The sequence below is a fragment of the Fukomys damarensis genome, unplaced genomic scaffold (genome assembly GCF_012274545.1).
Source record: "Fukomys damarensis isolate Sample0158 unplaced genomic scaffold, DMR_v1.0_HiC HiC_scaffold_19, whole genome shotgun sequence".
In the NCBI taxonomy this organism is placed as follows: Eukaryota; Metazoa; Chordata; class Mammalia; order Rodentia; family Bathyergidae; genus Fukomys; species Fukomys damarensis.
In genome coordinates, this window is record NW_022900931.1 from 54,495,825 (window position 1) to 54,522,125 (window position 26,301).

At 41.5% G+C, this 26,301-nt stretch overlaps 1 protein-coding gene across 1 annotated transcript in view; it reads left to right on the forward strand.

Moving 5' to 3' along the window:
* Rgs9bp (regulator of G protein signaling 9 binding protein) overlaps positions 1 to 1,879 on the forward strand; it is a 2,355-nt gene extending 476 nt beyond the window's left edge. The window contains exon 1 of the mRNA XM_033765711.1: positions 1 to 1,879. This exon is cut by the window's left edge and continues 476 nt beyond it. Coding sequence (XP_033621602.1) covers positions 1 to 338 — 338 coding nt within the window. The 3' untranslated portion in view covers positions 339 to 1,879.
* Positions 1,880 to 26,301: the final 24,422 nt, after the last annotated feature.

The following is a 26,301-nucleotide window of genomic DNA, read 5'->3' on the forward strand; positions in this document are numbered from 1 at the left end:
TGGCAGCTCGTGCCCTGAGCGCCCGCAGCCTGCGGCACGAGGCCGGGCGCGACTTCGACACCGCTGACCTGCTGGAGTTGGAGCGAGAGGTCCTTAAGGTGGGCGAGATGATAAACGACATGGAAACGAAGGTCAACGTGCCCCGCTGGACAGTGCAGACCCGGCACACGGCGGGCGCCGAACTCCTGTCCAGTGCCAGCGTCGGCGCCTCCTCGACCGTGTCGGTGCAGGAGCGCTCGGGGCGCTGCGACCCCAGCAAGGCCCTGGCTGCCACGATTTTCAGCGCGGTGCTGCTGGCGGCTGTGGCTTTAGCCTTGTGCGTGGCAAAGCTGAGCTGACCAACACCTGCTGGGCACCTGCCGCCGCAGCTCCCTCCGCAGAAACAAGACACGGGATGGGCTTGAGGTCTGGGCTGTTAAGGGGAGCGGCACTAAAACACTGTGTATGCCATGGGTACCCGCTCGTTTCATGCATACCTCTGCCTGAGTGAGACACCGTTTTCTCTTGCTGGCCTCGGAGGAGTTAACTTTTCGCGGCCATCAGAGCATTATAGCTAATGTCTGCAGGAGCTTTATTCTCTACTAATAGAAAATGGTCCACAGTGACCCCAGATCCCGTGGTGTTACTAGGACATCCTTACACAGAGTCCAGATTTGGTGCCCCTTACCCTGTCAATGTTTGTCCCCCATTATCTGCGTGTGACAGTTTGGAAAAGTGGGTGGGAGGAAGCCTAAAGAGCAGGGTAGTTTTGTCCTGTGTGGCTGATTGTTTCGTTTCCTGGACAAGAAAAAAATTGCAGTAAGATATGAGCAGTTTTATTACCTTAATCTCGTGGGGCCTGTGCATAGAAGAATGCAGTTAGAAGTTCATATACAGTGCTTTCAGGATGGTGCACTATTGTGCTTCTTGGCAGTTTATCCATTAGTCACCAGTAGCAGCTATAGAGAGGTTTGGAGTTGTGACCGCCCCTACTGTGCAGGAGCTGACCCTATTAGGAAACCAAAGAAGATCCTTGAACCGCTGTGGCAGGATTGTATCCACTGCACACTCTTGGCCCACAGAAAAGGACCCTCCTTAGCCAGCCCAGGATGGGGGAAAGATAGGTCCAGGAGGCTTTGGAGAGAGCCACAGATTACGTGAATGAGGCACTTTCTCCTTCACAGGGGCTTGTTTTCATTTCAGAATTAGACCAGAGTGTTTGATCCTCCTTTGAGGGAGAGCTGGGGAATCCTCTTTAGAGTACTTAATCCTGTCTATCCCCAGAATTTGCTTGCTGGCCAATAAGAGAGCTGGGAAGCTCCCTGACGCACACCCTGCCCAAAGAGGGTAATGTGGCATTACTGGCCTGCAGAGATTTTTAACCAATCAGCTCTGAGACTGGGTTAGAGTTTGTAAAAGCTTTAGCTTGGAATTTAGGAAGCTTTTTAAAAAATGATAATCATCTGGGAGAAAAAAATCACATCAGTACTATCAAAGTCTTTTTTTTTTTTAAATAAAGGACATTGGCCTACAAATTCAAATGTGCCAGTGAGCCAAACAGAATTCTACAGGTACACTTAGGTTACTGAATGTACATCTACATCTATTTTTAAAATCTATATTCTTAAATATAGACTGCATTTTGAGGCTGTAGCATAAACTACTGGCATGAGTAACAGAAATAAGTGGCCCTGGCTTCTTTTGATCAATGAATAAGGAAATATGGAAAACACTCTTGGTCCCATTTGCCTGAGCAAGGCTGCCACCTTCCACGTGGGGCCCAGAGAGGGCTCTGCCACATTCCTGGGAAAGTGAGGCTGAGGAAACTGATGTACAGAACTTTCTAAAGGTAATTATTTTGCTTTGAGACAGGCTCTCGCTATGTAGTCCAGGGCTGGCCTTGAACTCAGTATGTAGGCTGGGCTGGCCTCAGACTTAGGGCCACCCTCCTACCTCAGCCTCAGCCTCAGCCTTGGGAGTGCTGGGGTTACAGGCACGCACCACCATGCCAGGGTAAAGGTAATTTGGAACCAAAGAGACCTTGGTTTGGTTGAAAATTGATGAGAGTTTCGTTTTTTTCATAACCCCAGAAGTGGGAAAGGGGACCAGGTGGAGGGAATTGGCACTTTTTCACCAGGGCACCTTGAGAGCCAAAGGGACAGAAGTAAATGCTATAGTGTTGCTGTCTTGGCACTGTCCTCACCCATTCCCACTCTTCAGCACACAGACTCCAGAGCTTCAGATAGGGAAAACATGGACTCTAAAAGCCCACAAATAGGGCTTGGGTGTGGCTCAGTGGTAAGGTTCTTGCCTACCACACCCCAGGCCCTAGGTTCAATCCCCCTGCTTTGTAAAAAGCTAAATCAGATCCACAAGATGGTACACTGATCAAACTTGAGTTTGTCTCAAAGAATACCAAAGGGGTGGCATGTACCTCAGTGTGAAGGCCCTGACAGTTCAATCCCCAGTGCCATGAAGTTAAAAAAAAAAAAAAAAAAAAAACTTGTACAACAGTTAAACACAAGCTTCTTTGGCCTCACCTGGTCTGAGTGAGTCTAAATTAGAGACCATGCTCAATTTTCTTGCACTTGCCTGCTCAGGATGACTTTGGAGATGATACAGAAAGACTTTAAACTTCACCTCCCACACACAACACAGAGTCTCTGATACCTCTCCAAAGTGTGCTCCCTCTCAGGCAAGAGAAGAATAGGGCATTTTATGACCCTGTGTTGGAAACTATCCCTAAAATTCAAGCCCCAACTGTACTTCTAAGATTATTGTTTCTAAGAGTCCAACCTTCTGTGTTTTTTTCAGGGTATTTTGATTCATGAAAAAAAGTATTCAGCACAACCTATTAAAAAAAATATCTCAGATGAATAATGCACTGAGAGCTAACAGGACAAATTGTCTTGTTGCTTTTTTTCAGCCATTTGGAGGTTCCTAGGGTTTTTAATTCTATGTGCAATCAGATGCATATCTGATTCAGAGGCTCCCCTGCCCATTGAAATTAGTAATAAAATGTTGCGAAAAGAAATGGTTAATTAAAGTAAACATATTCACCTTTTGGACCTATTTATTTACACAACTCTGAGTCTGAAAATTTTAAGCATTAGGAATACTTGGCATTCTTTGGCATTATAACATCTAAGAAAACTTCTACATGACACAAGCAAAATCACCCTCTGCCTTGGTGCCGTAGGCTGCTCTCTAGCTAGTATCCCTGCTTTGATTTCCATCTATAATGCAAGAGACTGCTTTCGATAGAAGCCTAATTCAAGTTTAGATGTCTGCTAGGGACATGATTGATTTTCTATAAATATTTTATATGATCTTATACTGTGATACAAGTGATAGTAAAATATTTTAAATGCATCAGTTGACATTAAAAAGAAAATTGGAATGGCAAGGCACTTATAATAGTTGTAGGAGAAAAATGCCTGGCCATTTTTTCATATGTTCTAAAAACCTAAGCTTTTAAATGACACAAGGGAAAAGTACTAGTGCTATGTAAAAAAAGAAATGGAGCATAATTTCATGATTGACCTACAGTTTACAGTAAGCTACATGAAAGATGTGTGATCCTTAATGACTAAAAAGAGATGGGTGACGCTGATTGAAGAGAGTTCGGTTTGCATGAGAACCCTGTAAATGCTGCCTCTCTTCTCCAGTGTGCACATTGATCCATTTTTAGGTACTTGGTCCATTCTGAGGCCATGCTTCTCCACTCTGCAATGAATACTTTGTAAGGGTGCGAGCCCCAGAGTGTGAGCCTGCATGTTAGCCTGAGAAATGAAATGTAGAACTCACCTCTGTATTCCTCTGGGGTGTACCTCCTTCCTTGGGCTCAGCCAACTGTGATGGGCAGGGACTCTGCCTCTCTCCTGGTACCTCAAGAAGACATTGACCTCCCTGTGCCTCAAATCCTTCATTTGCGAATTGGGATTTCACAAATGACTGATTCATTCTACCATCCCTCTAGAGCTTAAAATATTTAACAGGATGCAGTTAAGCAAAAAGGGTTATATTTTTTTATTGGTTAAGTTTGGGGTTTGTTGTCTGTTGGTTTGGGTGCATACCAGAATGAAATCTTACAGCTTAGTGGTTACTGTCTAAACTTAGTTTTTAAAATATTATGGTAGATTCTATATTAGTTTTAAGAATCAGAACTAATGAGGCCATTTTTACTGCCATTTTTTTTTTCTGCACATCAGAATTAGTAAATGGACTTTAAAAAGCAAATGTGGGCCAGGTATGGTGGCACATGCCTGTAATCCCAGAACTCAGGAGGCTGAGGCAGGAAGATCCTGAGTTCAAGGCTATCCTGGTCTACACAACAAAGCCATATCTCAAAAAACAACCACAATAGCAAAAGCAAATAAGGGTCTGGGGTTATAGCTTATTGATAGAGAGCTGGCCTCGCATGCTCAAGGGGTTGACACCACAAAAGAGAAAAATAATAAATGTGTATATATGTTGTTGGTTTATAGTATTTAAATTATATGAGAAATTTAAATTCAGACTCTATGTCTGAGTCCAAGAAAACCCAGTTATTTATTTAAATGGTCTGTGTTGCCTGGCAATCAGGCCTCCTGAACAAGTTCAGGGAAATTCTAGATACACACCCCTGTCACTTGTCACAGCGGCTGGACGAAAACTATTCTACAAATTTGTGACCTCAGAACTATGACTGCATTAGCAGCGGTAGGGGTTGCTTCTGTATATGACATCAGATACGCAGTGGGATTAAAGGCTTCGTGTCTGCTCTTTGACATTTTATGTCGACAGGTTCTAGACTCTTTATTAATAAGTGAAAATTTAAAGATAATATGCAACATGTATAACTTACCGGGAAAAGACACCTTCAAATGATTCAGTTATCATCTTGTGATGGTATTTTCATTTTGGGTTTTTTTGTTTGAGCCAGGGATCAAAATCAGGACCTCGCACTTGCAAGGCAAGTGGTGGCACCACTGAGCTAAATCCCCAGGCCTCAACTTGTAATTTTAAAATAATATCCTTAATTTTCCTCACATATGTTTGAATAAAAGTGAACATCCTGATCAACATATTTACCCTTTACAAATTATATAAGATGAAGAGAGGTTCACAAATATTCCCCAGATCATAAAGATCAGGTGCTTTTCTACAATATGATTATACTCAGCTTTTAATATAGAAAGCAATCAGGGAGAAGTAGATCTTTGGCTCAGGTCACGACAGGTCAAAGTTATACTTCAAATGCTTTTTCTTCTGGCTCTCTGGAATTGGCAAGATGTAGATGTTGGGGTCCTGTGTCCATGAGGACAAGATAGATTTCTCATTTATTTATTTTTCATCTCGTTCCATAGAGCATTCCAGAGTTCAGTGGCAAACCGAAGGCACACGTGCCGCAGCAAGCATACAGAACCTGATCGATGATGATGCCACAAGTTGTATGAGTTGTTTTTCTAAACTAAACTCTCAGTATTCAGGTTCAATTGCAGTGTTGGCACTTTGTGATAAATAAATGGGTTTTGGGTTGGTTTGGACACTTAGTCTCTGTAAGGTTTGTGATCACTGTCATGGAGGATCCTGGTTGTTTTCACTGCAAATGTTGAACATACTCGTTCTTTGGTGTTTAGGTTGAGAATTTACAACCTTAAGGCTGGGACATCCTCAGTGGTAGAACTGTGACTGAGTGGCAGAGCTCTTGACTAGCGTGCATGAGGCCCTGGGTTCAATCCCCAGCACCACAAAACAAAATCCTTAAGGGTTATATGACCTATGTAAATAAATTAAGAAAGCTCCTGTTGTCAATTATTTTAAAGAGCCCTTTGAATATCCTGGTGCCAGAAAACAAAGTTGAATGTCCCCTGTTTGTATGTATGTATTGGGTATATGGAGATAATTCATAAGGAAATAAAGAGAAATGAAAATATTTGTCAAAGTGATGCAATTGTGATCGGTGTTTTTCAGTATTTTTATTTCATGTTATGTTGTTTTTACAATAAAATTTTAAATGCTCTTATCTAGAAAATGTTATTTAGTTACTAAAATTTTAGCAGGGGATGATGAAACACAGCTTTAATCCCAGCATTCTGGAAAGCTGAGGCAGAAGGATCACAATTCCAAGCTCAGCCTGGGCAACTTAGGAACTTAGTGAGGCCCCGTCTCACACTAAAAAATAAAATAAAAGGCTGGAGATGTAACTCAGTGTGAAGGACCGGGTTCAAGCTCCAGTAGCACAAAAAAAGTATATTTTAGCAGTTTAGGTATCAAATACAGTTTCAGAACTTTCTCCCAAAAAGCAAAGCAAAATCCTTTAAAATATTACCCAAGAAATCAGAAGCATATTTTACAATGTGCTGCCACTTAGGACTATGTTTAAAGTCCTAAAAATTGAATAGTAATGATGCAGTCATGACATCATCAGGGACCACCATAGGGATAGGGAAATAGGCAGACTCCTGGACCCTGGTATGCTGATCATTAAAATATGATCTCTGTTTTCTTTTTGGACTTTAAAGGCCATTTCTACTATGAGCTGAGACAAGAGCTAAGAGTCTATTAGTAAAGACAACAGCTCAAAAATTGAGTCAGAAGATCCAAAATGAAGTCTGCCAGGTCACCACTCTGCACAGATCTTACAAAAATATCTGCCAGTTATCCTGAACGGTCACAGGACTCCCCAGAATATGATCAGACAGGCCATTGGCTGAGGGGCACACGGGCCAAGCATGAGCATTACATAAACAGATTAGACCCGGAAAAGTATGTAGTCTGCTATAAGGCAGACTTACACAATGGCCCAGCCTCCGCTTGAAACTGAAAAACTCCAAGACAAAGAAACTGCAAGGGTATTCTATTCAGGACTCCCTCCCAGCTAGCTTTACTTCCTTGCCTTTATATCTTTTAAAATAAATTTGCTTACATTGCGCTTCCTCCATCCATAATTTCATTCTTCATCACCATGGGACATGACTCTAACATTCTGATATCATGTTTGAAGGGGTTATCCAGGATCCCAAGAGGAAGTAAATGAAGTCTACCCTCTCTTACACTCTTTACTTGCACTTTGTGGCTTTCTGCTGAAGACAATATCAGGACCCCATTGGCCAATTAAAAATCATTTATCACAACCACCAATCTTGGGAGACAGGTTTCATTGATGCAGGCTGTATCAGTCAGTGCTTACTAGAGAAACATTTAATGCAATATATACAAATATATAAGAATTTACAAGGCTGGATTACAGTGGTCACCCACAGAGTCAGAATTAGAAGAGTGCTAACAGTCGGCATGCTGGAGATCCGAAGAATCCAATCAAATGTCTGGAGTTTAGGGTGCTGTCCCATGCAAGTCCCTATCAGGAAGCTGAAGGGTCCCTATCAGAAGGCCGAAGATGACATCTAAGCTGAAGGCAAAGACTGCATCTCTTCTGAAGAAACAAACAATCCTTTCTTCATTTCTCCTTTACACCATGCAAGTGACAAGTCACCCGAGGGTGGGTCTTCAGTCTTCAGTAAATCCTCTCAGCTGCTCTCAGAATTATGTTGATCCAATTTACTTGGGTGTTTCTTACTCAAACTGACACAATCGGGCTGAGCTGATCCCTACCCAACAGGTAAAAAAAAAAAGTGTCAACCCAGTCTCACCTCAGTTTTCCTTTCCAATTTGATCCTTCTGCTGGTGAGGGAACAATCACTGCCCTTGGTGCTCTTGGCTTTCCACAGCCAGCAGTCCTTAGATTTATTATGTCTTTAACTTGCTACAGGTGTCAGAGGAAACAAACCCTTTCTCCATTATTACTGCCTTTCTTGATGAGCTGAGCCAGGGCATAAGAAAGAATCTACAACTTGTATCATCCTAATTGTCTGGTGATACTCTTGTGAGCACGGGTCAGATAGTTAAAAGCCATCATGGCATCAACTGCTTTAAAGACTCCTGTAAAAGGACAACTGATATGTAAAATGAACATTTTAGACTCTTCCAGGGATGAAAAGAACTTCCACACATCTGCTAGGTTTATGTCTTATATTTATGTAACAAAAGGATAAAATGTCTTTGTCACATCATAATCTCCTACAACCTAAATGTTTTGCTCTGGTTGTTTTTGAGTTCTGGGGGTCTTGCTCATAACCCTTTGTCTCCTTTCTGAGTCATATTCTTCCTGTTGCTCAAACACTTCTACCACCCCCACCCACCAAATTACATCTTGGCTAACTGATAAATTTATGTTTAGATTCCAATTTCAATTGGTATTTTTATCTAATTGGTGTGCTTAAAACATTTTTTGCATCTTGGGTCATTAAGCTACAATCACAAAATTAAATTGCTCTTCTGATCCTTTGCTCAGGCTAAGGTAAAGGTGCTACTCAGGGCCACTTGGAAGTCTATCGAACAGCCAGTCCTAAATAAAATACAAACATCGATAAATTCAATGAAACCAAAGAAAAAAATATACTAAGGACAGTTTAAAATCCAGGCAGCTATGAGCCTTGTTACCAAAACAAAGCAAAAAAACCTACACATACAAAGTAAAATAAAAATATAAAAAGTTACAAATATAAAGATATATTTTTGGTATAAAAGATTTTATATGATAAGGTTTTACCCTGCCAAGCTAAAGATGGCAATAAAACTAAGAAGTCCAAGTCTGTTAAAAGTTTGTACAGGATGCTAGAGTGGTGAACAGCAAAGAAACAGCTTCTCCAAGATTTGATGTCCAGCATTAGAATACAGCAGTGTGAGGAGGAAGAGAAGGAGGGAAGTGGATCCCTGAGACCCAGCAGCAAGTATCTAAAGGAAGAAAGGAAGCCCACAGGGGAATGAAGAGAGAGATCTTAAAGCAGAAGGAGGTAGCAAGGCCTAGCATTGCAACATAATCTGATCACACATTCTAGATTCAGCCACCTATGAAAAAAGCCCCATCTAAAACTTCACGAGTCTTTGGGGGGACATCTGGACACCAACCATAATAAGGATTTAGAAAAAAAATCAAATCAGAAATACTCTCTCAGATAACACTCTCAGATAATTGATAGAGATGGTGACATGTGCAGTGACTCTAGAGCAGATACATATAAAATAACAGAGGAGCAGCCAGGCATGGTGGCTGTTATCCCAGCATTTGGGAGGCTGAGGCAGGGGAATCACTGCAAGTTTGAGACCAGCCTAGGCTACATAGTGAATAGTAAGTTTGAACTATGCAGTGAGGCCCTGTCTCAAAAATAAATTAATAAAATAAAAATAATAGAGGATCATTTCTCAGCCTTTTGGCTAAGATCAAGTGCAAAAATAATAAAGGAACTTACTAAAATTATGAAAAACCACGAATGCACAACATAGGATAGAAATGGAATCCATGAAACAGATTCAAACAGATATCATGGAGCAAAAGAATCCACAAAAATTCACAAACATTGGAAATTAAATAACACCCTCCCAGACAATCAATGGGTTACAAATGAAATTAAAGAAGAAATTAGACAGTGTCTATAATTAAATGATAATTCCCATACAACATACCAGAATTTATGGGACACAAGGAAAGCAGTCCCACAAGGGAAAGTTATAGCAGTGAATTCTCATTTCAGAAAAACAGAGCAAGCTCAAATAAACAACTTAATGTTGAACATCAAGCTTCTAGAAAGCCTGTTTGTTGCTCAAAGGTAGCTAAACACTAGCTCTTAAATCATCAATCATTTCTCCCCAGGTCTCAACTCCCTTGTCTAGTCTGGAGGTCACCAGTGGTCCTTCTTTATTGTCTCCTGTGCTAGGGATACAAAGATGAGGAACACCACAGTCAGTAGGATTTTCTGTCTTCTTAAGTGGGGTTGATCTATGGAGAGACAGGCTGGTGACAGCCTAAAAAACAGACCCCCTGGGTCTAGTTGAGATCTCCACTTTTAGTTCAGGTATAATGGCAAATACGGCCTTAAAAATGCCTAAATGACTATTTTGCCTGGATTTGTGGCTGCTAGAACCCTTCTACACTTTATCCTCAATTGCCCTTCAGCGTATAACAAAGGGTCTAGCAGTCCATTGTACTTACAGAGGTGTTTCAATTTCTTTTTGGTAAAGAACCTCCAACGTCTGGTCATAACCAACTTCAAAGACAATTCAGGGCACAGAGTGTACTGGTCATAGCACCTACTCCAGTAACCTCATCCCCTTTCTATCCTAGCCTGTGGTCACTAGCAACTAGGATTTCACTAGTGGTCAAGGGACACTCTGGCCAGGAAATGTATCAATAAAAAAAAATATGTCTTCTCTTCCTTTGACGTTTTTTAAAAATAGAAGGCTTAGTCTCAGTTTCCATCACTCCTTTGATATACATCCTCAAAAACTGAGACTCCTTTGATGCACAAACCTTCTTTAAAAAATGCTATCTGACCTTCTTTTAAGCCTATGCCTGGCTCAGTTCCCTCTGGAAAATGGCAAGAAAGTGTTACCTAAAAACCAAGCAAGGAGACGACCACACCCAGTGATCCTCTCCACCTCAACAGCCATTGAAGTGAAAAAAAAATCAAGTCCTAGATAGAACCTTCTGGATTCAGACCTTGGACAAGGCTACCACCTAAAGAGTAAACAAAAGAAAAAAAAAGGACCATTATGTCGGTGAGCCACTAGAGGACACCAAACTCTTAAAAAAAGCCAAAAAAAAAAAAAGAAAGAAAGAAAAAGAAAATAGACTAGTAGCAAGAGCATCAATGGTATGAAGAGCCTCATAAGGATTCAAGCCCAGCTCCATAAGGATTTAAGCAGGAACCCCAACAAAGACTTTGGGTGAAGGTTGATAATACTTGTCACCATTATAGGCTGCTATTACTGGATGTCATTGGAAGCCTTCCGCAGTAGCTTCAGTGAGAAAAAGGGAAAAAGATGAAAGTAGGGCTTCACCCATATTACTCAGACCAGAACAAATAATTGAATTATTCCCAGAGCGAGCGTGGAACTGGGATGTGGTGTGTGTGTGGCCACTTATTTACCATGATAGCTTCTGAAGTGATTTCATCAATTTCATCCCCTGGGAAGCAGGCGTATCAAACTGAAAGGTTAAAGTGAGAATACATACGACTACAACTATCTAAAATGGGGTGAGTTGGAGCCTCTTTGTTTTCTCCTGACTCATCTTGTAAGGAATCAGACTGTTTGGTTTGGTTTGGTTTTTGCTTTTTGCTTTTTGCAATCTGCTTGTTCACTTTGTTTCCTGTAGCCCACAGTATGTTAAACTCCACATGGTCTTGCAGCTAGAGCCTGCCATGGAGATCTCACCGGACTCTCCTATCACAGACCATTAGACAGGCCGTAGGGAAGGTGCCCTGACTGCTGACTCCTTCTCACCACCCCTGTACAACACAAAGCAGCTAGAGTGGGCGTCACCCCTTTTCCCCAGTGGTAGTTAGGGTAACCTCTTCAGAGGAGGAAATCAGACGGGAGTTAAGATTCTATTGGGTGGTAAAGACATTAGCCCTAAAATGGAGTCGGAAAACTCAAAGTGAATTCTAAATGAGACAGATGAGAAGCAACTCTCATTTTTCCCCTGCTGGACGGAGGAGGTATGGCTTAGCCACCAGTGGTCAGTCCCTCCCGCTCTCTTCCCTTTGCTCCCTCTTGCACACAAATGGACTGGGGCGGTTTGCGCCAGTGTCCTCTTGGCTCTCTAGTGGTGTCCTTCCTGGCTATCAAACTGCCATTCTCCACTCCAACATGAGTGTAGCCAGTCAGGCAGTGGGGTCCCCCCTCTCTCTCTCCGTTCCAGCCACTTCAAAGATACTGATGTATTTTGAGAACAGAAAGGATAGCCTGGAGTGGCTAAGATCAGGAATGGATAATTCGGGGCCCCTTATTTGTATATCTAACATTCACAGCAAGTGTTTCAGAAAAGTCCTTGGTTTCAGCCCTCACCCTCACCCTCACCCTCACCGAAAGTCCTGCCAGATGCTACATAAATTACATTTCCCAGGTTTTATTCTAGGAAGGCTCCATCCTGTATCCTCCATCCTGTATGCTGCCCCACGCCGCAACACAGGCCCTGTTAAAATAAATGCATGCTTTGGTGTTCTTGTAATTCTACTTATGATTTATTTCTCAAGTAATATAGACGGAACAGTGGGTTTCCTAAGAAAGACAAATCCTCAGAGCTGTTAATACGAAAGAGGTCCAGAGAGCAGCAGCCAAAGAAGAAGCACAGACCAGTGCCTGAATGAATTGACCTATAGTGTTCATACAAGCTGGCACTGGAAGGTCATGACCAGCAGCAGGACCCAGCATCCAGTAGAGTCCACATAAGGTATTCAGCACAAGCTGGCAACAAATGGTGATGGCTGGCAGCAGCAGAGACCTAGCACCCAGTAGAATGGACCTACAGTGTCCAGCAGTGACTAGCAGCTGGTTGTGCCAACTATTGGCGTTCAGCATTATCTGGTGTCATCTGGTGACATTAGGACTGCTAGCAGAGCTGCACTTTGCCAATTCACAATTTCCACCTGAATTGAGCAAAAGAACCCTGGGATGATTGGCAATGTGCTGAGGCATCTTTCTCTAGGGATCTCACAAAAGCATCTTCTAGGTGTCCTGCATTGTTGGGAATCTTCCCAGAATACAATCAGAGAGACCATTGGCTTAAAGTCACATGTGCCCTGCAGGGCACTGCTGAATACTGCATAGATTGGTCCCTGAAAGTATGTAGTTCCTATAGGGGAGAGATCAGATCAATTACACAATGACTCAAGCTCCTTTCTGAACCCCTTGAAAGATCCTAGACAAAGTGCCTTCATGGGTATCCTGCTCACGGCCACCCCTTGGCTACCAGAAGCTCTACTTCCTTGCCTTCATAACTTTTAAATAAATTTGCTTACACTCTGCCTCCCTCCATCCATGATTTCATTGTTTGTCACTGTGGGGCACAACCCCAGTGTTCTGGTATCAGAACATAACTCCTAGCCAGGCATGATGACGCACACCTGTAATCCTGAGCAGTACTCAGGAGGCTGAGGCAGGAGGATCATCAGGCGTTCAAGGTCGACCTGGGCTACATAGTGAGTTCAAGAACAGCCTGAGACCCTGTCTCAAAACACAAAATGAGAGAGGGAGAGAGAGAGAGAGAGAGAGAGAGAGAGAGAGAGAGAGAACCATGACTTGTGACTTGGACCTACCGATAGCCAACAGGTAACTAAAAGCAGGATAAAATTTGTCTTTTGTTTTGTATCATTCTAACTGTAAACCTTGGCTCAAATCTTTTCGCATCTCTGCATAGGGGTATGTTGATCATTTAGGGAGAGCACTACAAGCAGGATTAGAACTGATTAGCCCTGAATTTATAGGATCTCATCCACTTTAAAGACTGAGAACACTTCTAAAATATCTCCAAAGCAGTTTTGTCATCAGTTGAAAAGTCCTTCAAAAAGAACTATTGGGAAACCATGATTTGTGAAGGTAGAAAGGAAAAGCTCCTTCAGTTTTTGGAGGAAATAACTTTAAAAATACTTAAATGGTTAAGTTTACCTGGTGCAGTTAAAAATTAAACTTTTCAATTTGAACATTGCTGTTACATGTAAAATAAACTTATATGATGTTCAAAAAGAAAAGAAAAGAGAGAACACCCAGATAAGAGGTTTACGGGAATGTTTGGCTATTACCAGAAGCCTCCAGAAAGTGTTCTAACCCTGTAATCACCTGGATTCCAGGAAAGGTGGAGGCCTACATGACTGAGAGCACCACAAAAGGTGACAGTCGTTCCCTGGGGATGAAATCATCCCAAAGGTTCCAGAACTGTGGTGAGACTGTGATCAATCCGGCCTCAGCTGGCTAGCTATTCCTTAAAAGCTGGGCTCCTGCCTTTGTGGGTGGGCCAGCCTGAACCCCGGTATCAGAGTGTGCCCCCTCCAGACACCTAAGGTAGAGTCCTTACCTATCTTCCCTCTAACTTTCCGATCAAACCTTTCTCTGTAAATTTGTGCTTTTTAAAACTTCCATTTGTTTTGTTTTGTTTTGTACCAGGGATCAAACTCTGGAACTTGAAGTTGCAAGGCAGGGGTGGTGCCACTGAGCTAAATCGCTGGCTTTTAATTTCCATTTCTGTTAAAGCAAGGATCCATGGTGGTTGGTGACAGTTGGACAACAGCAACAATATCTACATGAAACTTTCTTTAACTCAGAGTCAGTTTGAAAGAGCCAAGTGTGGTGGCACATGTGTATAATTCCAGCACTCAAGAGGCTGAGGCAGGAGAATTGCTACATAGTAAGCCCAAGAATAGCCTGAACTACAGAGAACAAGATTCTATCTCAAAAAAAAAAAAATCAATTTGAAGGTTAAAACTAGATATACTGGTCAAAAAAGAAATGTGCTGGGTTTCTCTTCTACTGACACAGGGGATTAGGGCACGGCAAGGCCAGCTGGAGACATAGGTGTGACTGTCAATTACAAAAATCCCAGGACACAAGTGCAGAACAATTCCTAAAGCCCTGCATGTGGACTTCTTGCAGGCATTTGAGCAGGTCTTCAACAGGATGGCCTAGACCTGACATCATCCTGAGGAATGGGTGATACAAAAAGGACAGTCACCATTGAGTTTTGTTTTGTTTTGTTTGTTTTTTGGTACCAGGGATCGAACTCAGGACCTTATGCTTGGGAGGCACCACTGATCTAAATCCCTGGCCCACTACTGAGTTTTGCTCCTCTGTTCCCTCTTGTGTGGTGACCCACCCTGACACGTACAGTATACTTCTTGTCCTATTTTACTTGGCCCAAACTACTTTGTAGAACATCTTTCTTTTCCTATCTCTAATAAAACTTTGGTGCCATGTGTGCTTGTCTTGACGGATTCTTTGCTCAGAACAGAAAGAACCTAAAAACCACCTCCAGAAGGAGACTCCAGCTCCCCAAAATGTGGTAACACTAATTACCAAGAAATTCAGCAGAAACTAACTTGGGTTTCCTAAAATTCAATTCTGACTCTACCTCCATACAGATACTTTCACATCCCACAGACAGCAAGCTCTTTCTCCAAGATCACCAACCTCCTACTTCAGACATTAGTCAGGAGTATGCCCTGTACTCATAGAGCAGACTTGAGAGGAAAAGTTTTTTTCCTTCTGCCCTAGCCTTGAGCAATTCTGCCTCAGACTTTCTCTCCCTGTAACCACTGACCCCAGCCCTGTTACAGATAAAATTAACAACTATGGTCCTATAAACAGAGTCCTATGACATCCACTTTCACAGGATTCTGTTTTCTTTTGAGGCTAAGTTATAAAGCTGTCACTGGGTGAGTAACTGCCTTTGTGCCCTGCAACTTCATTTGCCTACCCACCAGTTTCATGCCAGCACCCTTCAACTCAATGTAAAAAAGTGGAGCTATTCCTTTGTGCAGTGCTCATCCCTTTGGACACGAGTCCTCTGAGTGGGTGTACACCTAAAATAAATCCTCCTGTTTGTCCCATGGTTTCTTTGGTCTCTTGAATTCTGCAACATTAGCTAGACCTTGTCTCAAGAATAAATAAATAAACCATAATGCATCTCTCTTTTGAGTCCCCATATTCTTTTTCTTGGGGATGAATTCCTTTGATCCTGACTAATAGACCTTCCCACACTTTTTGTTAGGGAACTGATCATGTTAAAGTATGCTGTGACGCCGTCATCACAGGCTGCATTCTCCTGGTACTTCTTGGCTCCTAAAATGACCTCATGCCCTTATCTCTCGTTTCCCTCCCCTCAAGGACACAGCGGTCCAGAGAAGTTGAAACCTGCTTCTGCAGTGCTGGACTCATAAAAAGCAACCTGGCCTGTGATGGGTTAAAAGTAGCTCACTCCTCATAAATAATCAATAGCCTGGCCCAAAACTGATAAAAAGGACCTTCCTTTCTTTGTCTTCTTCTTCTTCCCTTCCTCCCTCTCTGCTCCCACTCCCTGAATAAAGTCTCCAGTCGGACCTCTCCGTATGTGTGTGAGAGTGCAAAGTGACTCCATTTTTGTACCGAGCCAGAAAAGAGCCCTACAAACTCCATTTTGTGTGTTGCCCTTCTGAACTCTGTAAATAGTTCCCCAGGGCTAAAGAACAAACTGTTCAAGCAGAGATACAAAATATGTTTTTCCAGGAAATGAAACTAGCTGAGAGAACAATGCGGCCCGCTGTGACAGTTAGATAGCTAAAGATAAATCTCCCGTGCAAATCCCCACCCGGGCGCGCTGCTCGCGCCTAAGTGGTAGCCAATAAGTTTCAAGTGTTGTGCTTTTGTATTATCCAATAGCAAGATAGAGTTATAAGCCAATAGAAAGAGTAGAATTCTTGAGAATGAGCCAATAGAAAGAAAGATTTCAAGCCCCTTAAACCCTATATAACCCAGCTAAAATCGAAACTCAGGGCTCTTGCTTCCCTGGTGGGCAAGGGTCCGGGTTCGAACCTGAAATAAATTTCTCTTATACTTACAGCGTACTCGTTTCCCTGGTGGTCCTTGGGAAAACCGAAAACGGGGTACAACATTTGGGGGCTTGTCCGGGATCTACAAAGGACTCCCCAGAACTCACTTCGGAGAAGTTGTGCCGGCCTTCATAAATGTGACTGATTTTGTCATTTTCTTTCTGTTTTGTCTTTTTTGGACTCGAAAGTGCCGACAGGGGCTGTGGCGGATGCGTTGTACAGTGTCCGACTGGCCGAGGGTGAGGAAGATGTTCCTCTCCTCTTGGGATTTGTGGGACGCTGAGAAGACCAACGTCTTTGTAGAGAAGTCTCTTTAGACTTCAGTCACAGTCTGGCTCCCAGAATTTTCTTTCCACCTTCTTTAAATAGGGCGGTAAATTGTAAAAGGCCTTATTGCTGCCCTATTTTGGTTTTCTCCAGTGGATAGCCTTTTTTGTTTCTTGTCTCCGTCTGTGTAGTGTCTTATGTGTTTTGGACGGTGACTGGCACTGACAAAATGGGACAGGCACAGACCACTCCTTTGTCCTCGATGATTGAACATTTTAAGGAAGTTAAGTCGGGAGGTCATATCCTCTCAATAGAAATTAAGAAAGGAAATACCAAAGTATGTGTGAATCTGAATGGCCAACATTTGGGGTAGGCTGGCCATGGGAAGGTACTTTAGATATAGAAGTTGTACAAAAGGTAAAACAGATTGTCTTTCAAAGCCACCCCGACCAGGTCCCCTATATCGTCGTTTGGGAGGACCTAGTTCTGCGTCCCCCTCCTTGGTTGTGGCCGTTTTTGCCTTTTCTACTTCCTTCGCAGGTGCTGGTTACCAAAGCGAAACAAAAAAAAAATAGCAAAAACGTTTGGAAAAGGGACCGAGTGCCCCTCTATACCCCCACCTTCTTTTACAAAATGACTATGATCCTGATCTAATCTTTCCTCCTAATCCTCCTCCTTACCCTACTCCCCTGATTCTAGATCCTGCTGGAACAATAGCGGGTGAAGGGACAGCCCCAGAGGTGCTGGCGGCGGTGTCAGATTCCTCCGGGGGCCCAGCCCAAAAACCCCGGCAGAGGCGGACAATTTCCCCACCAGGTCTCGAAGATTCCACGGCCCTCCCTCTGAGAGTGGCCGGACCTCCTGATGAGAAAAGAAACCAGCCAATACATTATTGGCCCTTTTCAACCAGTGATTTATATAATTGGCATTTACAGAATGCTAAATTTTCTGATAACCCTAAAGATTTAGCTGATTTACTTGATTCTGTGTTGTTTACACACCAACCCACCTGGGATGATTGCCAACAACTGCTTCGGGTACTATTCACTACTGCTGAAAGAGAAAAAATCTTGATGGAAGCCAGGAAACAGGTTCCTAGAGAAAATGGACAGTACACCATTAACCCTGAAATTATTAACCAGACAGCCCCTGACATCAGGAAAAAGTTACAAAAGATAGACAGGTTAGGTAAAAAGAATAGACAGGATTTAGCGGTCAGAACAGAAAGAGTCTATAATAATAGGAAACCAGAGCAGGACCGCCAAACTCGCAAACTGGCCCAGGTCCTAGCTGCCGCTACGATAGGAGATCCAAGAGAGAGAAGACAGAAACTAAGAGACTTAGGGGACAAAAGAGATACAAGAAGGCCTCCTTGCCCCAGGTTGGACAAAGATCACTGTGCCTACTGTAGAAAAAAGGGACATTGGGCAAAGGAGTGCCTGTCTAACCCCCAAAGAAAAGCACCCGTCTTAGTAACAGGAACGGCCGATGAATAGCGGGGACGGGGCTCAGATCCCCTCCCTGAGCCTAGGGTAACTCTGAGAGTGGAGGGGAAACCAATCGAGTTCCTAGTGGATACAGGAGCCCAATATTTTTACAGCCACTAGGAAAAGTTTCAAAAAAGACTTCCTGGGTACAAGGGGCTACAGGAATAAAAGAATACCCCTGGACTACTCAAAAGACTATAGATTTGACACTGGACTGATACGGCACTCGTTCATGATGATTCTGGAGTGTCCTTATCCCCTGCTGGGGAGAGACTTATTAACCAAACTAGGAGCCCAAATTCATTTCAAGCTGGAAGGAGCCCAAGTGATGAATAATGACAGGCACCCAGTCCATGTACTGTCAATGAGACTCCAAGATAAATATCAGCTATGCTCAGGTCTCCTCTCTCTAGTCCACGTACAAACAGACATGACTTATTGGAAAAGTACCTTTCCCCAAGCATGGGCAGAGACAGGAGGGATAGGACTGGCTAAACATCAGACCCCAATTTATGTGGAACTGAAAGCAGGTGTGGACCCTGTTAGAGTCCATCAATATCCTATGCCAATAACTGCTCAACAAGGAATCCAACCACATATAAGAACCCTGCTGAAACTGGAAATATTACACCCCTGCCAGTCAGCCTGGAATACTCCACTCTCACCTGTAAAGAAACCTAATTCAAATGATTATAGACCAGTACAGGACCTACGAGAGATAAACAAAAGGGTGACTGATATACACCCCACTGTTCCAAATCCATACACCTTGCTGAGTTCTCTGAACCCCTCACACCAATGATATACTGTTCTGGATTTAAAAGATGCCTTCTTCAGTCTCTCTCTCGCACCTAAGAGTCAAGAAATTTTTGCCTTTAAATGGTCAAACCCTGAAGAAGAAATCAACGGACAGATAACTTAGACTTGACTACCCCAAGGATTTAAGAACTCTACAACCATCTTTGATGAGGCTTTACACGAAGACCTGGGTGAGTACAGTCAGTCAAATCCTCACCTAACCTTGCTTAAGTATGTGGATGATCTCCTTATTGCAACAGAGTCAAGGGAGGCTTGCATAGAAAGAATAAAGAGACTATTAAGCACAATCACTGTCTTGGGATACTGAGCATCAGCCAAGGAGGCTCAAATCTGCCAGCAAGAGATAAGCTACTTGGGATATAAATTAAGGATGGCCAGAGATGGCTATCGGAGGCTAGAAAAGAGACAGTATTAAAGATACCAACCCCTGACCCCCCCATAAAATAAAGGAGTTTTTGGGTTCAGCAGGCTTCTGTTGCCTATGGATACCAAGATTTGCAGAATTGGCTAAGCCCTTATACGCTGTGTCCCACGACCAGCAGGCTTTCCAATGGACAGAAACTTTACAAGAGTCTTTTTAAAAAATCAAGAATGCTTTGTTAAGTGCTTCCGCGTTGCACCTCCCAGACATAACCAAACCGTTTCATCTATATATAGATGAGAGCAAGAGAATAGCCAAAGGAGTCCTAACCCAACATTTGGGTCCCTGGCGAAGGCCTGTGACATACTTATCAAAAAAATTGGATTCTGTGGCGGCTGGATGGCCACCGTGCTTGCGCATGATTGCTGCCACAGCCCAATTGGTCAAGGACGCCAACAAAATAACTTTGGGACCACAGACAAACGTAATAACTCCTCGTGCCATAGAAGGAATAATTAAACAGCCTCCAGATAGATAACTCACCAATGCCAGACGGACTCACTACCATGGGCTCCTTCTTAATCCGACTCAAGTTATTTTCCTGTCACCAGCTGTTTTAAACCCAGGCACCCTGCTGCCTGACCCCGACACGGACACCCCACTGCATAACTACAAGGACATCCTGGCCCAGGTACATGACATCAGAAAAGATCTACAAGACCACCCATGGCCGGATGCCACTCTAACCTGGTATACTGATGGGAACGGCTACGTGCGGAAAGGCCACAGATACGCGGGGACAGCTGTGGTGTCAGAAACAGAAATAATCTGGTCCAAGTCCTTACCACCAGGAACTTCGGCGCAAAGGGCTAAACTCATCGCCCTGACCAAAACATTGGTTTTTTGGGGAAAAAAAGACTGAATGTCTACACGGACAGTAGATGTGCCTTTGCCACAGCCCACGTACATGGGACAATCTACCAGAAAAGAGGGCTGCTCACAGCAGAAGAGAAGACAATAAAAAATAAAGAGGAGATATTGACTCTATTAAAGGCCCTTTGGCTACCAAAAAAATTGGCCATAATACATTACCCAGGACATCAAGGGGACAATTCACCTACAGCCAGAGACAACAAATTTATTTCAGGTTCGAAGCCTTACCCTTGTCCACAAGGGAAGCAAAAGCTCTGAGTTTTCTATTATAGCTGGGTTATATAGGGTTTAAGGGGCTTGAAATCTTACTCTTTCTATTGGCTCATTCTCAATAATTCTACTCTTTCTATTGGCTTATAACTCTATCTTGCTATTGGATAATATAAGGCACAACACTTCAAACTTATTGGCTATCGCTTAGACGCTAGCAGTGAGTGGGTGGGGGTTTGTGAGGAGATTTATTTTTAGCTATCTAACTGTCACAGCAGGCCATATTGTTCTCTCAGCTAGTTTCCTTTCTTGTAAAAACATGTCTTGTATCTCTGCTTGAACAGTTTGTTCTTTTAGCCCTGGAGAACTATTTACAGAGTTCAGAAGGGCAACACACAAAATGGAGTTTGTAGAGCTCTTTTCTGGCTCGGTACAAAATGGAGTCACTTTGGACTCTCACTCTGACCTCACTTCTAACCTTTCTCCCCAACTCCTTCTACATCCCCATCCTGAAGGGTAAAGTTGCTATATTGAAGAGATTATTCACTATAAACATTTTGGGCTGGTCCTCGATTTTTATTTCATTCACACAGTTAAAGGTGATAGATTAATAACTACCAAAAATTGTCATTTTCTAAGCTGTGCTTGCTGCTATCATGTTGCTGATTGTATCACTTGGGCCAAGGTGCTATGATTGATCCAAACAGTTGTCCTCCCTGGTATAATGAAAATGAGATTGCCTCAGAGTCTTTAGAGTCTATAAACCTAAAGACCAGTTATATCTGGAAGATTGAAGTATTAACCCAGGAATTAAACCAAGGATAGTACCAATGACAAAAATAGAAATAAGAAGACATTTAAACAAAACACAAACACAGACTTCCACCTCACCAAAGGTAAACTCTGGGGAAATGAGGTGGAAAAGTCTGACAGTCAACCATCTGGTCACCCTGAACTGATAGCACAGGAAGTAAAAAAACAGATAAATGAAGCGCTAGAAAAATTCAAACCAGAAATAATTTCCCAGATAACCACAGAGATAGTGAGAAGAATGAAAGACATGATTAGAGACTCTAGAACACAAACAGATAAAAAAAATAGATGAGCTCACAACCATGATGGAAATCATGAATGCCCAGCATAGGAAAGAAATGGAAACCTTGAATGCCCAACATAGGAAAGAAATGGAATCCATGAAACAGATTCAAACAGATATCCAGGAGATTAAAAACTCAGCAGAATGAATGAATGTGAAGATAGAATTTCAGATATAGAAGATAGGATTGTGGTCAGTGACCATGAAAAGAGAGATCTCTTAAAAACAGTAAGGGATCATGAGAAATCAATTCAACAACTCTTAGATAGTGCAAAGAATAATATAAGACTGACAGGAATCCATGAAGTAGTAGGAGAAAATACAAATGACATTAAAAAAAAAAAACTGTTCACAGAATTAATGACAGAAAACTTCCCACACAGATGGGAAGAATTTGACATACAGATAAATGAGGCATATAGGACTCCAACTAGCCATGATTAAAAACAAAACAAAAAAAAAAAAACCTACACCTAGACATATAATAATCAAGAGCCCAGAAAACAAACAGAATAAAATACTACAAGCAATTAGCTCTGGAAAACATTGAACTGATTTCTGTTCCTATAGTTTTGCCTTTTCCAGAATGTCATTATCCAAAGACAAAAATTATAAGTAATTTAGTTATACATCTAATTTATCTAATTTGGTTATAGGTCACTTTTATTTGTGAGTCATGAATCAGGACAGCATCATTCTACAAAGTGAAATGACAGCACAGTGGGAACAAGGAAACAGAAAAATAGGAAAAACTAATTTGTTAACATCAAATTACCTTTCGCTTTTTGGTATGGGGGATCGAATGCAGGGCCTTTGCATTGAGCTACATCCCCTTTTTAAATTGGAGACAAATTCTTGCTAAATTGTTCAGGCTGGCCTTGAATTTATGATCATCTTGCCTCAGCCTCTCAGTGTACTAGGATCACCAGTATGAGCCTTCACATTTGGTGATCAGGCTTTTCTTTTCTTTTAATAAAGGAATCAGGTGATCATGGAAATGCAAATACAAAACCATTTTGATTCAAAAGGTTGATAAAGGCTTTGTGGTAGACAACGGGGTGAAATTAAATTAAAACCAAAGATGCTCAGGAAGCTTTGTGAGTTGTCATGGCCTCAGCTAAGCCAGTCTTGGCCCCCAAAGGAAACTCTAGGCAAAAGAAAAGTTAGGCTGACTTGGAAAAGGTTACCACCTGGGGCGATATCAGAAGAAAGTACAGAAAACAGGAAACTTGAAAAATAAATATAACTCTGTAGTTACAACTGACTAGGAGAATATATGTGAATGGCCCAGAGTCCAGCACTATGTTTTCAGCCTGTTGCCAAAATAAAGCCAGAGAAATTGCAACTGTGCTTTACTAGACATCAGGGCATTTTATAAGAGAAATCAAGCCACAAATTTTAACTATTTGGCAAATGTATCTTTGTTTCAATTTGAGATGATATTTGATTGGTGTGCCTAGAAGGAATTTTCTTGTACATTGCAAATTCTTAAATTATGATAATAGGGTCAACTTGATCTTTTCTGTACTTTGTTGATTAAAAATACCTCAAGGTTAACACTGTTCTATTGGCAGCCACTCAAATTTTAAGATGTAACAATCAGAACAGAAAAAAGGACCCTTTAAGATTTTAACAACTGAAGCTTGTTATAGAAGGTTAATAGTAAATGAGACAGAGGAAAATATTAGGAAAGCTATAAATAAAAGAGATATGCTTTTGATATGGAAGGATTTCGTATGTTTATCTTATTAGAAAGAGATAAAGAAAGATATACAAGACCAGAAGGCCTAAGTATGTAAAGAAATTGTGCAGAAATGATTTAAAAAGAAAATATGTATATTTGCTTGTTGGTTTCAAGTTTGTTATTAAAGGTTTACATTTACAGTCATAAAGAGCTTTCATTCCTTTTAATTCTAATTCTACAAGAGATCTCTGTTAATTGACCTGCAAAAGTTTTGACTAGTCTTAACTAAAAGAGATTTTATAGTTCAATTAGCCAAATACATCTGAGTGCACTCTAGTTTCATAAATTGTCTTGTATGTTTGTCTGTGTCTGTCCAATTGTTTGAAAGGTGTTTGTCCAATTATATTTTTTTGATTAAAATCATGTCAAGGATACAAATGATTCATTAATTTCTACAACCTGGTTTTATAAATTCAAATTTTGTCAAGATAACTAAATATAAACTCTTAGGTCTGGATAGACTCCTGTTAATGAAAAAAGGACAGCTGCTCAGAAAAATTTATTCTTGTCTTTATTCACTAATGCAAGCCCCAATAGTTTTCATAGCCTTCTGAGGCGATATACCCACAATAAACATAGCTAAATATGTTGTTGTAAGATGTTTTCATTGGTTATCATCAAAGTGTTTAATTCTAAATATGTTACTGTAATATTTTGATAAAGGTCATTTTCAAAATATATTGTTTTCTAGGGAAAAACAAAAAGTTATTAAGAAGTTATATTGGAAGAGTGCTTTTGATACCAAATTAGATTAAAGGGCATAGCTTCATACTTATAATTTTGAATTATTATTAATTTTCTGATGTATTAAATGAATAGAAGCTTCACAGGGTATTAAGAAATTATTAATGCTTCTTCAAGAGGCAGAATATAAAGTTTCATGGAAAATACTCAAATTTGTGTACAGCAAGTCAAATATTTAGGATTCCAACTTTCCAAAGGAATACGCTACTTGGGAGATGAAAGGACACAAAAGTAGCTGAGAGAGTTTTGGGGGTGATAGGCTTTTACAGGATCTGGATTCCAGGGTTTGGCTAAAACTAACTCTCTCTACTGCCCCCTGCATTGGGGATCCTGGATGTGACCCAGCCTTTTACTTTGTATGTGACTGAAAGAAATCATACTGCTTTAGGGGTGCTCGCTCAAAGAGTAGGCCCATGAAATCAGCCAGTAGCATATTTATCTTAGAGTTTGGATCCAGCTGCAAAGGGATGGCCCCCTTGTTTATGAGCCCTGGCAGCTGCAGTTATGTTAATTAAGGAAGCTGACAAGCTAACCTTAGGACAGAAATTGATTATTCAGATTCTTCCTCATGTCTTCCTAGAACTGTTATATAATAGAAGGCAACAGTGGCTTTCAAACAACAGAGTCACACAATATCAGGCTCTCATCTGTGAGAATCCCCACCTATATTTTGTTCCAGTTAAAACCTTGAATCCTGCTACTTTTTGCCCTTGGAAACTGGCCCCCCTGCCCATGACTGCCTCAGGGTTACCGATGAGTTCTCAAGTTGCCCTGATCTGCAGGAAATGCAGCTGCCTGATGCTGATTTTGTCCTGTTCACAGATGGGAGCAACTTCATGGAACATGGGGTCCACTATGCTGACTATGCAGTGACAACTCAAGATGAAGTGGTCCAAGCGGGACCGTTTCCCACCAGATGGTCTACTCAGTGAGCAGAGCTATGGGCACTCATATACAAGCTCTCCAATGGGCAACAGGTAAGAGGATAAATGTTTATACAGATTCCTGTTTGCTACTTTGCATATCTATGGCATAGTCTATAAAGAGTGTGGTCTTCTCACAGGAGAGGGCAAACCTATTAAGAATAAACAGGAGATGATACAGTTATTGGAGGCAGTGTGGGAACCTGATAAAATAGTGGCGATATATTGCTCTAGACATCAAGAAGGAAAAGACACAATAACAAAAGGCAATGTGAAGGCAGACATAGAAGCCAAAAAGGCAACAGAAACTTGGATGATCATTCCCACCCCTTGCAAAGGTTACAAATATTCGTTGATACGTGTTTGTACTTACTCTAGATGGCCTGAAGCCTTCCCTACAAAAAACAGAAAGCTTCAGAGGTATGCAAGGTTTTATTAAAGGAGATCATTCCAAGGTTTAATCTACTTCTCTCCATAGGTAGAGACAATGGGCCAACATTTGTAGCAGAGGTTTTATGAGATCTAGCTAAACTATTACATATAGAATGGTACTTACATACTGCTTATCGGCCTCAGAGCTCCAACAAGGTTGAAAGAATGAATCGTACTATTAAAAATGTATTAACTAAATATTGTCAGACAACACATTCAAGGCCCTGCTCTCACCACACTGGAAGCTGGTGAGTCCATGCATAGCTGAAGAGTGAGGACTACAATGAAGATATTGTGGACTCTTTTATTGTGTCAAATTGTTATGAGCTATTTTGTTTTTTAATTCAGAGTCTCTAGCCTAAAGATGATAAGTTTGATAAAAATGTGACCTTTAAAACTGTTAAATGGGAACCAGAAAGACATCCTCTCATGCGTCTTTTGATTCCTGTCCAAAAGAGCATTATGGAAACCCCGGTACCATAGTTGACTATGGGGAGTATACACAAAAATGATGTTGTTCAAATAAAAAATATGGTCGAACGGTTCTGCTGTAACCCAAACCTGTTGGCAATTATGATAACTCTAAACAGGGACAATGTAAAATGTATATAGCTGGTCTTGAAAAACACGCTGGCTACAAGGGATAGTTTTTTCATGTTTATATTGATATATTATATTGATATATTTATACTGATATATTATATATAAGTCAATTGCTAGGCATGGACCTCCAAAGTTAAAAAGATAGATTCTACAGATTAAAAATGTTTGGAAAGACCGCCTCTAGAAACAGGGAAAACTCCTGCATTGCAGGAAATATCTTAAAAGGGCATCCAAGATTATACAGAAATAGGTATTGATATAATAGATTTAACTGATGGAACTCATTCACTGCTAGAACTCATT